This window comes from Pholis gunnellus, assembly GCF_910591455.1.
Source record: "Pholis gunnellus genome assembly, chromosome: 9".
Lineage (NCBI taxonomy): Eukaryota > Metazoa > Chordata > Actinopteri > Perciformes > Pholidae > Pholis > Pholis gunnellus.
In genome coordinates this window covers 11,180,147-11,194,292 of record NC_136535.1, presented here as the reverse complement: position 1 = coordinate 11,194,292, position 14,146 = coordinate 11,180,147, and the positions used below count along the sequence as shown (strand labels likewise).

At 46.3% G+C, this 14,146-nt stretch overlaps 1 protein-coding gene across 1 annotated transcript; it reads right to left on the bottom strand.

Annotated features, from left to right (window-relative positions):
* Window positions 1-995: 995 nt before the first annotated feature.
* wdr81 (WD repeat domain 81) lies at window positions 996-13,293 on the bottom strand. The gene is made up of 12 exons (XM_079166084.1): window positions 13,110-13,293; window positions 11,864-12,373; window positions 7,933-11,480; window positions 7,740-7,847; window positions 7,448-7,647; window positions 7,128-7,309; window positions 6,757-6,922; window positions 6,262-6,427; window positions 5,331-6,125; window positions 5,037-5,182; window positions 4,736-4,918; window positions 996-2,773 (listed from the first exon to the last, which is right to left on the bottom strand). Exons 2-12 carry the CDS (start codon window positions 12,223-12,225, stop codon window positions 2,447-2,449), a joined length of 6,183 nt encoding a protein of 2,060 aa, XP_079022210.1. The 5' UTR covers window positions 12,226-12,373; window positions 13,110-13,293; the 3' UTR covers window positions 996-2,446.
* Between the last annotated feature and the right edge of the window lie 853 nt (window positions 13,294-14,146).

Here is a 14,146-nt window from a genome sequence, read left to right as displayed (position 1 = left end):
TGGCAGAAGCAATCTCGAGTATCAATGCATTGTGGTGTCTACAGACATTCGGTATTCATATCAACTTAACATGTCTAAATGTAAAAAAATTAAATAAAAAAAGTCAAAAGTATTAAGCCACATCCACCTTTGCAGACCTTACACAAACATGAAAATCCATTAATAACTGAGCAGTATTTAGCGTATTCCAACAAGTCATCAAATGTACAATAGTATCCCAATAGGTTTAAATTCAAAAGTTTGATCTTACCTTCAATTTAAATTAGAAAAAAATGTGCTGCCTTGTCCAAAAAAGGAGCGACTAAGTGACTGCGGATGGCAGAATTCCTGACAGTCAAAGATTGGCACTTGCTCAGCAAACAGTTAAACATCAACTTGCATTGATTGGGGCCTCATTTAAGCCACTATTTGTTTGTAAATGGAGCTACCGAGACTCATCCTGGGTTAAATATTGAAGACCCAGATGCTTGGCTACTTTGCATATCAATGGCCAGGTGACAAAGTCACGACACCTTAATCTTGGAGAGAGAACATGTCAGATTATTTGCAAAATATTTGGTAAATCCAGCACTGTGTGGGCAAACAAACAGCTTGCTGACTCCAGAGTTACACATCTGATGTCGGGGGAACACAAGCCCACATTTCCCAGAAACCTCTGGCTTTGATATATTACCAAATTCACAGAACAGACATGATTGTTACGCTAAGTCTATAAACTGACACTACATGTTGTGGCAAAAAAATACTCAAGACAGGGGGGGGGGGGGGGGGGGGGGGGGGGGAATTAAGAAAAGAAATAACTTTTTCAGTCTATTTGGTCACATTTCACCACTAAGCAAAAGTGATATCTCCTTGATCACATGACAGCCGTCTGCAAACACAAGAGGGGACTTTGTCCAATCTGAGCTTTGGGAGTCATAATGAATCCAGGGAGACCACACAAAACTGGAACACAAACAAAAAAACATGGAAGCAATTATTTTATTAATCCAGTTAATAAATAAGCATTTTCAAGGAATTTTCTCAAAATGTTCAAAGAGACGCTGGAGCTATTGTAACCAATTATCAATATGCAGCTACAAAGTTTTATGATCATTGAGCTTTCACTTACAAAAAACACAAAATATCAAAAAGTGTAGTATACTTATCAGAGCGTTTTGAGCTTTTGGGCAACATTTAGGCAAACTGTGTTTCACAACATGAAAGTGCTAAAACCATACAAATGGGAGAGCTTTGATTATGTGATGCTAATAGCCTTTTTAAGACTTTGATCGATTCATTCAGTGCTGTGGGCACACATCTCTACTCCATATTCATGTGCATTACACACCAAGGAGCAAATTAAACCACTTTTTTCTTTTTATTGAATTACAACTTTTCTCTTAACATATTCATATGCAGTTACATATAAATGATTAAATACAAAACGGCTTACGTTGGCATCGACTGTTCTTATGTTAGCTTTCGTAATGAGCAATTAGAAGGTGGTGAGTCTAGTAACCGGCATACCCAGTCAAAGTGGCACCTGCTTAGATACGCCAGTGTAATGTTGCTACAGGTTCTCACCGCTAAATCAAGAATCTCTAAATATGGTTTAAAAAAAACCCCCAAAGCAACTTCAAGTCATTTATTAGTGGATAAAAACATTCAATCTTTAAAATCTGAGTGAGAATCTACATGTTAACAATTTAGGCCGTACTTGTGCAGTAGGTTAAAGGCTGTGCATCAGTAAGTGACTTTTGTAAGAGACGCTGAGAAGATGCACCAAGACTGCCGACAAAACAGCGAATGTACTTTTATTGTTCATGGCCGTATAAACGATCTACTGTGGAACAACTCTTACGAAACAACGCTAACACAAACAAATCATTTGATCTACAAATACTGCATAGTTGAATCAGTGCATTTGGGTACTCATGTATTCTAACAGTGAGGGAAATGAGAGTTGAGGTCAATGTTTTTGTTTTTGGTGTTTTTATGCATCTATTTGGAAAGTGTAAACACTACATAAGAACCGTGTTTGGTCCCACCTTCCTGAGCGCGTCTTCTGATTCATTCTTTTGAACAGAATAGCTGACCTAGTCAAAAGAATAAATGTCATAATATGAAGTTCCCATTATATACTTTCTATACATCTATAGGCTTTAAAAAAAAAAAAAAAAAAATCATGGGATTTACTGTACACGGTTAACTGTGTGAGACACATGTCTTGATCAGCAAATTCGGTGCCAACAGCCAGAGAGGCGAGATTGGGTAGACATGACGCTTATCCGTACAATGCCTTTACTTGTGCTGCTTCATTCAAAAAGCGATTTAGAGAAAAGTGCCCTACCAATACAGTTGACCTCAAGCACAGGACAGGGGACAGAGAGAACTCAGAGATCTGGTGTCTTCAGGAAACACAGACTTTCAAAGGTTTAGCGTAGCTGCGAGCCATTGGTTATCCCTAAGCTAGTAACCGGATGGCCCCGTTCTCAGAGCCCAGCAGCAGCAGCCTCTTGGTGGGCAGGACCGCCAGGCTGGTCAGAGTGCCGCGGAAGTTCTCCGAGCTCAGCTTCGTGCTGCTAACAGGACTCAAGGAGATGTCTGCCATGGAGTACACCCCGATCTTGTTAGCCACGGTTCCGGTCACGATCTCCGAACCGTAAAGGTCGAAGGCGTGGATGGGGTCGGACTGCGACTTGTACTGGCGGAGAGGCTTGTGCTCCATATCTTTCCACACGGCGATTGTGTAGTCAGTGGACGAGCTGATCACCAGGTTTCCTTCTGCAGCCTGAAACGTAAAACACAAGAAAGGAAGTCATGTTAACGTCAAATCCCAGTAAACACCGACCGTCTACGTTTTCCAACATCCCTTTTTTTTTTTTTTAAAAGATTTGAGATCACATACCAGGCATTGCAATTACAATTCCATTGTAAATACACTGAAATTAAAGAAAATATGTGAAAAGAATAATTGAACTAAATGGGATACCTTTAAAGTAGAGAAAGTTGAAACAGGTAACAGCCTAGTTATTAGTGATGGGATATTATACTCACAATAAGTTAATTGTGGCGAATTTTCATTTTTGGGATGATCACGAATATCCCCACAAGTAACTGTGTAGCTCTTATGATTTATTATCACCTTATTTATGATTGTTTGCTTCTCATTAAATAAAGTTGTGTTCCATCTGTGAAGCAATACAAATATTTGTTTCTTAGCAAAATGCAAGGTAAAACGATTCCAGTGTGTTTTGAGTTTTAAGCATATTCTGACGATTATCTGGATAATATCTTAAATCACAATTATTTTGGCCAAAATAATCCTGACAATTTTCCTTATATTCGTGCCAACTACTTATATCCATTTGTTACTCCTATTGTCTACAGATACTGACTAACTACCATTAAAATGACTAAAATCCTCTGTCTAGCAGTGTTCCTGTACCCACAAACATAGAACCTGAATTTGGGAGTAAATGCAATTCTTTTTTATTTTCTTTATTTACTACAAAATGTGTTTAAAAAAAGATTTAAAAGTGTATTTGTTTTCAATTTCCCAGACAGACACACGCACACATTGAGGGGGAAGTCTGAGTAAGAAGAATGTGCCAATGAGAACCACTGTGGTCTTTCTAATGAGTAACCTGTGTCCATATTTGCCTAAAACTAGAGACACAATCCTTGACCTAATTTGGGGTTAAATAAAGTTTGCTCATCCTTGCGCACTGTTGACAACAGACCTGCTGGGTACAACTTTCACCATCTGTGCACCACTTAGTATCACTAGCTTTGGGGACTGTCACAATAAAAGTCACTTCTTCATCTTCTTGAATATTTATCATCCAAGAGTACAGCCACACCTTCTGGCTGGAGTGTGTGATGTGCTCAAAGAATACGACGCGTTTTACAACTATTGTCTGGCAATTGTTTTGGGACAGTACTGATGTCATGCAATAGCTCGCATTTTTACATACATAAAAAGGTACTAGATTAAGACTACATTTACTACACCTATGCAGTATTCCTCTTAGTGACAACTGCAAACCCATTGCATTTAATAAAATGCTTGTTTTCGGGCAGGTAATCATGTCAGAAATAACACCATGCTGACAACTCCACAAAGTAAAGGAGTCACAATATAGAGAAGCGGTTCACTTGTGTTTGGCTACACGTTTACCTGGCGGAAAACAAAGTTGGACTACAGCATAGAGAGGGACCGCCCATTTATGTGACACACTGAATCAACTGTGTCCCCCAGCCCACGTCTCGAGTCAACAACTCGACCATTAATCCTACGCATCAGACCGTTGGTTGGAAACACAAAGTGGTGTAACAAGGGTTCATGTTAGTGTGTGGCTGTTATTTGATCTAAGTATCATTTTCTATTGCAAAAACAGTAACTTGTTCCTCCTAACAATCAGGAAATCACAGATATTTCAGTTTCCCTCCCGAGCTGAAGTATTTAGTTTTCACCAACTTGGAGTTTTACATATTTTATTCTCTCTCTCTCTCTCTCTCTCTCTCCCCCACTTCTGGTCTCCTCTTTACTGTCTAGATTTAAATAAAAGGCAACGAAGAACTTCACTTGTTCATTGCATGCATAACTGTTGCTGTCAACAGCCGAACCGTCATGGAATCTGTTTCACCATCATTGGCCGGTCTTATTGGCCCTTCACTGACTGCTGACAAAGACGTAACCCAGAGGCAGCCCTGTTCAGTTATACAGACGTATGCTTCAGAAAAGGTATACCTTCATTTGGAGGATATCTCCCTCATGAGCCGGCCAGCCCTTCAGAATGAGTCCGGTGCGTGCATCGAGCAGAACAATGAAGCCGGATGAGAAGCCTGCAGCCACAGTGCGCCCTGAAGGGCTCACTGCCAGGTAGCGGATGAGCCCGGCACTCACATTGTTGTATGCCAGACGAAATTCATGCTGGGGACACGGGAAGATTTGTCACAGTCAAGTCTGGAATAACTCTGTAGCGGAGACATCTTACCGTGTTGAACACACATACTGATCATTTGGTGGATGTTGTATGGCAGATTGCTACCTGCAGTCCAGGTTTGCGAGGATCGATGAAGCGGAGAATAGAATCGGCACTGCCAAACACGACGCTGCAGTGTGGCGCCGGCATGGTGGTGACGGCTGTGATGGGATTCTTCCCATCCACGGCTTCATACGAGCGGATCTGTTTGCCTAAGGAAAACAGGTCCAGTGTAGTTACACAGAATAGTGGTAGAGTTATTTCATTCCACCCATTTGTGTCTAATTAACAACTAAAGACTTCACATAAGTTAACGATGCATATTTCTAATCATGAGCAGAAATGCACGGTTCCTCTTACCTGTGTACTGGTCCCACAGGTGCACAGTTCCATCGCAGCTGACTACCTCCTGCGAAGCCTCCAGCTGTCCAACATAGAAGATTGACTTTCGATGTTCGCTATACGTGACCTTGGGCTCCACCTCCTGTGTTCCATCGCCGTGGTTATAGAGGGGCCAAAGCTTCACGGTCTTGTCTTTACTTCCTGAGAGGAAGTAATCCTCTCCTGCCAGAGGTGCCAAACACTTTATGGTGCCCGAGTGACCCAGGAAGCTCTGCAGGCGTATCTGGTGGAAGTGAAAATGCGGATCCTGCTGGTTGAGGCCGATCTCGTACTGCCAGTAGGCCAGCCAGTTGCCCTGCAGGGAGCGACCACTGCGAGGGAGCTCCTGCTTCAGCGCGCTGTCCTCTGGGGCGGGGCCCGTCACCCAGGAAGCCGCGCCAAAGGATGGAGTGGTGAAGCTGGAGGCAGTGGTGACGGCGGGGGCTGTGTGGCTGGAGCGTCCCCACGAGTTGGCCAAGCCCAGGTTCCGGCTACTATCATAATCGGTGTCCCGGGACACTTGGATACGGTTTCCTACCAGGTGGCTCCCAAACGTGCCCGACTCCGGGAGGGAATCTCCCAGAGGTGACGAAGGTGCAGGAAATGGACTGCAGCCAACGCGTTTGGCAAAACCAGAGGAGACACCCGTGGAGGACGGGGGTAGCTCCACCTTCGACGTCCCTGAACCCCCCTGATGCAAACTCTGGTGGTAGGACTGGGCCAACTGCCAGACCAGCTCGTGGTTGGGAACCAGTTTCCGTATTGCCATGTCACCTACAGAAATGACAATACAGAACCGATTTATACCACTTGAAGTGTAGAAATGTGTGTGATTATAGCACAGAATATACTGCCTTCTTCCTGCTGGATATGACATTTTGAATTTGGCACAAGCTGAGGCGTTTCCTACCTATGAGGCAGTAGAAGGGGATGTAGGAGGCATGGGCCATTTCGGGGTTAAATACAGTCTGCAGCTCCTCCAATACCCCCAGCTCGTATGTCACATTTGTCTCTTCAGGGGTGCAGACGTCCACAACCGTGACTTCTCCCACGACTCTGCAAGGGGCGCTGTCCAGCTACATCATAAATGATACAATCACCACATGTGTGAATTTGAAATTCTGTATACAGAAGACATAACTACATGAAGAAACTTCTAAATGATCTGATGAAAAGAGAACAACCATCCTGCCGTGCTCACAAATGCCCAGACTCTCCTTCTCTCCCTCTGACAGTTTGTATTCAAAGTTTCTGTCTCATTTCTATTTTCATCTGCCATTCTTTTTGTGAAGCTCTTTCTGATAGATGTGCTTGTTGAAAGCATTCTAGAAAATAACTTGACATTACGGTTGTCAGTCTTCTTGTGTATGTGTGTGTGTGTGTGTGTGTGTGTGTGTGTGCATACCTGGGGCTGCAGAAAATGCAGCAGGGAGAAAACGGCAAAGAACCGACGCAGAGTGTCAGCCATATGCTGTTGCACCATCTCCCTCCCGATGCGCAGACAGATGAGAGCCATCAGGCTGAGAGTCTTGAGACAGACGGCAGTGCGTGTCTGCACCCCGCTGGGGAACCTGAGTACAGCAGAAGCAGAGGACTAATGACAGGTCTATTGCAGCATTATACTCTATATTCAACACAGAAGTTACAAAATATGAACAGTTCATTCAATGAAAGGCAAACTATTTGACATGCTGTGTTTGAGTATTTGAACACGATCACGAGTTATACCTCAACATACATCTAGAGTATGTGCATGGTTGAATGTGTGTTATTTACCCCATGCGGGGGGTGGTGAGCAAGTCCAGCAGTGGGAGGAGCACATCCTGGTTGATCTTCATTAGCATGTCCATGAGAGTGGTATCAGAGAGAAAGACGATGATCTTCTGCGTAAGTGCAACCGCTCCAAGCAGACTTGCCTCCTTACGCGTGTTCAGACGCTGTGAAGAAGGTGGAGAAACCTGGAAGGATACATGTTAGTTACCTTACCTTGAAAAGTCCTTTGGTACAAATGTCTTTTTACCACAAAAAAAAAAAGGCAAAACAATCAAGCTTAGTGGGCCAAAGGATTAGTGCGTTATTGTTTTTTTTTGCCTTACCAGATATCCTATATAAGGCAGGTACTGGTAAGTCAGTACAGGTTCCCCATAAAGTTGAGCTATGTAGATGAGACAGTCCAACACAGGTTCGGCTGTCTGGTCACCAACGACAGGTTTCTTCTCATACACGCTGCCCATTCCCACACTCTCCAAGCTGCTCTCCTCAGACGCAACGGCCACAAACTGGTGTTTGTCCAGCCCTACAGGCAGAGAACAGAGCTGTTAATATTGCTAAATATAAAAGTGTTAATGAGGCAATTCAACTTCTTTTTAATGTTCTGCATTTACGTACCAATGTAACAATTTGTGAGCAATCGCAGCAGGTTTCTGGCGACGTATCGCGAAGTCACCGTTGGTCCAAGCTTTGCCGACAGCCACCGAACTGTTTTGCAGACTGTATCTGTGTGTGGAGGAATAATTAAAAGTCATTAGAAGTTATCAGTTAATAAACAAATTATTTACATAAACCTCAATCATTCCCTCACCGAGAAGAATCTTTTGCTCTTTCTCCCCGGACTCGTCCGATGCGTCGTGGTCGTCCTCCTCCTGTTCTCCCACGATACCTTTCTCAGTCTCTTCCAGTGCCATTCCGTTCACGAACTCACCCTCCAGAGCTGTAGCTCCGCAACCAGTTAGTTGAAGGCTGGCCGCCGCCGCCGCAGCAGCAGCAGTGTCGCCTGTCCCCTCTTGACCCTCATTAGTCTCAGTCACCTCCTCTTCCTCCAGCTCTCCTCCCTCCTCTCCCTCACTAGCCTGTTTCAGGTCCTGGCTGCTGTCCGCTGATTTGAGACTGGCTCGATCCCGCATTGAGTCCCCGTCACCCATCGAGAGCTCACTTGTGCTGCTTTTGTCACTTAGTTTCCCCACACTTAGAGACTCCTGGTCCTGATCCTTGGCTGCGGCGTTCTGGCTCTGCTGCTTCCCAGCAGCCACCCCTGCTCCGCTGTTGACATAGAACCCATTCTGAAAGTCCTCCGCCTCCGACAGAAACACTTGGTCGTTGAGACTGATGCCAGAGGAGTAATCGACCATCCCCGTCTCTCCCACCCCGCCGACTCCTCCACTGGCACCACTGACACCTCCCATGTTCCCGCTGACAGACCCAGAAGATGGCCGCGCCTCGCCACACTGAAAGTCCTCTTCCTCTTCGAGGTTACATGTGCCGCCCCTCAGCCCTTTGCCAGCCTCCCCGCTAGAGCCTGAGATGCTGCTCTCAAAGCCAGTGATGACCTGCAGCACATGGGGGAGCAGGCTGGATAAAAAGGCCTGCAGGCCGAGCCTGACTATCAGCTGCAGGATGAAACAGTCCGTGTAGAGATAGAAACGTCCGCGCAGGCAGTGAGGGTTTTCATAAACGTTGATCAGCGGCTTCAGCAAGAACTTGCTTGCATTCCGGGGACCCAGTACTCGAGAGATGGGCTCGAAAAGGTACCAGGCGGCGTAGACGGCAGTGGACTCCTCGAGCATGAGGGATAGAATGAAGGGCAAGAGAATCTCGAGACCCTCGGCCGTGACGTTACCCCGCAACAGTGTCTCGAGCTGCTGCCACAGGTGAAAGACAACATCTCTTCCTTGAAGACCACACGTGGTCTCCATCTTGGCCTGGTAGGAGAAGATAAAACGATGAAGTGCTGCGAAATAGGAAGGGAAAGGAAAGGGCGAGATGATTGAGTTCAATAACTGGCAGGGGTTTGGGGGAGGGAGACCGTCGCGGATGGGTTCATATTTGAAAAGGAGGGGACGGGGGCAATCTGGTACTTCTCTTTGTGCTATTCCAGAGTGCTTCTCTATTAGCAGCAGTGTCTTAAGAGCATAATGCAAAGACTGTGGCACATCGCGGAGGCTGGCAGAGCAGAGCTTCATGACGGCTTGGAAACGCTGTCTCAGCGGGGTGCCTGGTTTCAGTCCTCTCAGTTTAGAGGGGTAGAATATCTCGGCGATGAGGACGCCGAGGGCCTGCATGTCTCTTTGACAGAGCTGCGTGAGGGAGGGTAGCGATTCAATGAGGACGCCGTCTCTCGTGCAGGCAGGATGCCCCACTTCAGCGTGCAGACTCTTCACCAGGAAGTTGTTCAACTTCTCCAGCTCATCCAAAGGCTGCAGCGGGTTGAAGCCTTCGGGGAGGAGGATCTTGATTTCCTCCGCGTTGGCGGCGGTCACGGTCCCCTCCGCGTGTTTTTTGTTCGTCGGCCCAACTCTTTGTAACATGGCGCTGCGCAAACCAGGGCCCAAGCCGCTTGTGAATTCACCGGGGAATGAACTCGGGGACTGCGATACAATAAGTGCTGTGTGATCTCCTCCCATCTTTCCTCCTGCCGTACCGATGTTTGGCATCGGCACCGAGCAGGAAGCGGAGCTGGATGAGCCAGCGGACGCTAATGAGTCCAGAGCTTCCATGCCTTGTTCGAGCTCTTCATCTCTGTCTACCATGGTCCAGCCACTGGACTCGCACCCCGTTGACTCTGGCACCAGTCCATCCATAGCGTCAGCCACGGTGTCGACTTGAGGGATGTGTAGCGAAGGCACATTAAGAGCAGCAAGGCCAAGGAGAGGAGGTTCTGCTGGGGCGTACTGTGAAGGAGACAAGCGTGGCGGGTGGGGCTGGTCAAACAGCTGAACCACACCATAGGTAGTCAGACTGGTGTGGTTGTCCACCAGGTGCAGGCACACGTTCTTGGCCTTGACGGCGTCTTTACCAGACAGCTTGAAGCCAAATGTGAGATCGATCCAGTGGTGCAAGTGTTGGGACACGTCTCTGCTCTCCAGGAGGCGCCGATGGACCTCAATGAACTCCTCGCACGACTTGCACCAGGAAGGCACGTCCAGGTCTGGCATGTCGGAGTGGATTGAGCGGAAAATGGAGGGATCTGTGTAGAACTCTGGAATGCACTCGTCGGGGGTCCAGCTCTGCATGCGCTCCATGCTGGCTGGGTATTCGTTCGGCTCCCACTGGGATCTAACGTGGCTGCACAGCACCGACTTGGGCGTCTGTCGCGCTTTGTAGACATAGTAGGTTATGTCTGAGAGCACGTCGGATATGTGATGCGGCACATGGAGATGGTCAGACGGTCCAGCACCACCAGCACCTACAGCGCCACCAAGGTCCCCGCCTACACCACCTCCACCAACCCCGTTACCCGCTGCAGCCGCCAAAGCCTCTTTGGTCATCTCATATGTGAAGTCCAGCTGCTTGTCCCCTTTGTTGAGCCTGAACTTCGACCTCCTGAGGTCTCGAAATTTTCCCAACGGCACAGTGAAATCGACCACCCATGGCAGCACTGGGTGATAATTAGGGTCTCCCTCTCGCCGTCCTGCTAGCCTGTTCAGTTCCATCAAGTAGCGGAAGTTGCTGATTCGCCCGTGGACCCAGTCCAGAACCAACTTCTTAAGCTCATCAAAGCAGTCTTTGCAAAGTATTTTGTTTTCTGGGCTCACACACGAGTTGTTCCTTGGCAGGACACTTTTTGGCACTTGTCTGCCAGTACCATCGCTGTTGACGTCCCCTTCGGGCCCCAGTTCCTCATAATGAGCTAGGTTGAGCTTGAGACGACTGCAGAGCTGCTCGTCTACAGCTATGTCCTGCAGGGAGAGCTCTCCACAAGACAGACCTGCTGCATGACATCCCTGCAGGGCTATTAGCAACTGGTAGAGAATGAACAACACTTTGGCATGGCTGTTAGCGAGCTTGGCTGGGCTGAAGGAGACAATGTCATGGAGTGAATACTGAGTGTAAGGTAGAATAACGTAGAGCATCTCCGCCGTCTCCAGCAGACAATCTGCAGGCAGAACGTTGGGACACAGACGGTCTGACTGGGACTTGGAAAAGCAAGATGAACTGGATGGCAAGTAGTTTTCTTTCTCCTTCTCTCGAGCTGGAGAAAGAGATGGTGACATTCTGTCAGCTGAGATGAATGTGGAGTTGAAGAGCTTCTGTAAAGCCTGACGCACTGAATCTACAGCTGCAACATGCACCTGCCCATTGGCTCCTGAATATGCTTGCACAAGTTTGGAATGAGCGTCACGCCACAGATTCCTGAAAAGGGGGAATAGACAAAAGGCAGATTGAGTTTAACATCCCAAATGTACAAAACCCAAAGACAGTAAATTGATACATTTTATCCAAATATAAATGGAAAAATGCTAGATAAAAGACTTCAAACAATGAATCACTTATCAACATTATTGCAGATTAAAGATCTGCCAATCAACTTATCAATGAAGTAATTGTTTCAGCTCTACAGAAAAGCTTCTTTAAGCTCTTTGGATGAGGGATATTAATGTTCACAGGTTACAGTCAATTGTCATGGGAATGGCATCTTCTTTAAAGGGATATTTTTACTTTGAGTTTTAGCACAAATGTATGCCGACATGCACAGCCACATTTTACAAACTAGATGGAGTAAAAGAATATCGTACCTGACATTATGTTGCGACACATACTGCATGGTTTTGACATATGAATCTTGTGACGTGAACTCCATTTGTTGATGGCACGGGTCTCTGGCCAATCTGTAGCCCAGCTTGCTTTTCCTCAGACCCTGAACGCACACTCGTGTCCAGCCGGGAGGCAGCTTCGCCTGGGAACACTGAAGGTAGGTGCGAATTTCCGGCTCACTGACGCTGTCAAAGCGGGCGCAGCGCATGAGCCTCCTCTCCCTCAGACCCGTCACCCAGCGCGTGGGGACAAGGGCAATGAGCTCCCTGGGACGGGGACCTGGGCCTTGCTGCCGCCGGTCGACACCCAAGTCTTTCTCAACGGCACGCATCAGCCAATCCATGGTGAGTCTCTCCGATGCTCGTTAAGAGTCGCACAGTGTCCCGCTGCATACACCTTGCTGTCTCCCACAAGGACGCCTTTCAGACATTCATGAAGGATGATATCAAAGCCATCGAGGGCAGAACGACTCTCCTCTTCCACTAGTCCCTCTGCGGAAATAATCGAAACAAATTAGATTAGCTTCATTTATAGTGCTTTAACAGTCATATTGCTGTGCAACGCTGGGAAGTCAGATTGTTTTCGACAGGGGAGAGAGAAGTAGGTTGCTTTATGCAATAAAAGGATGTGAGTGATTGCACGCGACTTCTGCAAGTCCCTGAAGTTCTGCTCACGTGACTGCCTCCTGCTTCCGCCCCATAGACACATCTAACGGTATATACGCTAGTGACAAGTTTACAAGAAAGTCTCAAGTATAAGTTAAACTGTTGACCAATCAAACTTACTTAGTGTCGCACTAGACAGTACCAGAAGTGAATAGTTTGAATTGATTTAGTTAACTGTCTGGAAGGGATACCGTTCCAAAAAAACAATAAAGCCCAATTTAAACCGAAACTAATGACGCTAAATATTGTACGCTTGTAACTGTTATTTAGCTAGCTAACGCCAAACTCTTTCGCGTTATTTATCGGAACGGTGAAAGGGAGTTGGGAGCGTTAAAGCTTTGAGAAGACTATTGGGGAAGTAACGTCAACTTAACGCTAACAGTTAGCTTAACATAAAGGCTAGCGTTGCGATACTCAAGCGAACAATAAGCCCTCATACGGCGCTAGGTTAGCGCCCAACAGCACTGACATGAAGCTCAACAAGAGCATCAATACTGGTAAAACGTAACTTCAATGTCATCACAGGACAACAGCATTTACTGTTGAATATTTCACATCTTACCACTTGTAGCAGTTGACAGCTAGCTAGCGTTAAGCTAACGGTCCGGTTTCACGCATGCTGAGTTTGTACCACAGTAACGCTATAAAGCGAGGACGTACAGGGGGGCGACGTTTACTTCCACCATGCTGTCCGATGTCTAATGATGCGTGTCAGCGGACAGACGACAGGTCAATCAGATGGTGTTTTGTTCTGTGCTAGCTGGAGCCATGTTTAAGAAGATACACCTCACGTGACACAACACCGGCCCCATCTCATGTGATCACTGCTGCTGAAGCTGCACGATAGCGCCCCTTCTTCTTTGACGCGTAAAGGCAGCTGGCATCCTTGGTGTTGCATTACTGCCATCCTCTGGAGTTATTTAACTCCTGCAGTGTTCAGTTATAATCTGAGCAAACATATTCTGCCTTGTCTCTCCAGTATGCTCTTAGTCCTAATCTTTTCATTTCTTCCATCGTGTCCTTTTTCTCTGAACTTTTCTGCCACTGGCAAGCACATGCTCGATAGTTTCCTCTCCTGTTTCCCACAATGGTACCCGCTCTATTTTGAATTGAGTGTAGATGTCCTCCTCTTTTTCTCCTCAGGGACACTTTCCCAATAACCTGCAAATAACCTTTGATTACTACCAGAAATGATGTGTTGTGGTTACTAGATAGAGCAGAAGTAGATAGTCAACTGTGCTACCGATATTACAACCACAGTGGCAAAATAGATATATCTGTGTTGGTTTCTTTTAATTGTATTGAGTATGTTTAAGGCAACGTGGTAAGGAAAGGCCCGTCCTCCTGGCAAACTATATTCATATATCTAGATTAGCTAATGTAGTGAATGAAATGAAGCGACAATACCAAAGTTTGCTGGTAATGTTCTGTCTTTTAAGGTCTCTTGAAATGATCTCATAAAAATAAATATTTGCTTCTAATACCTGACTGGGATGTAGGCAGAGTCATCTCCACAAGGTGGCGTTATGTCTGTAATTTCATAGATAAATCCTTCAGCAGTGTTTGTCAAGACACATACAGGTTGTAGATTCAGGCTTT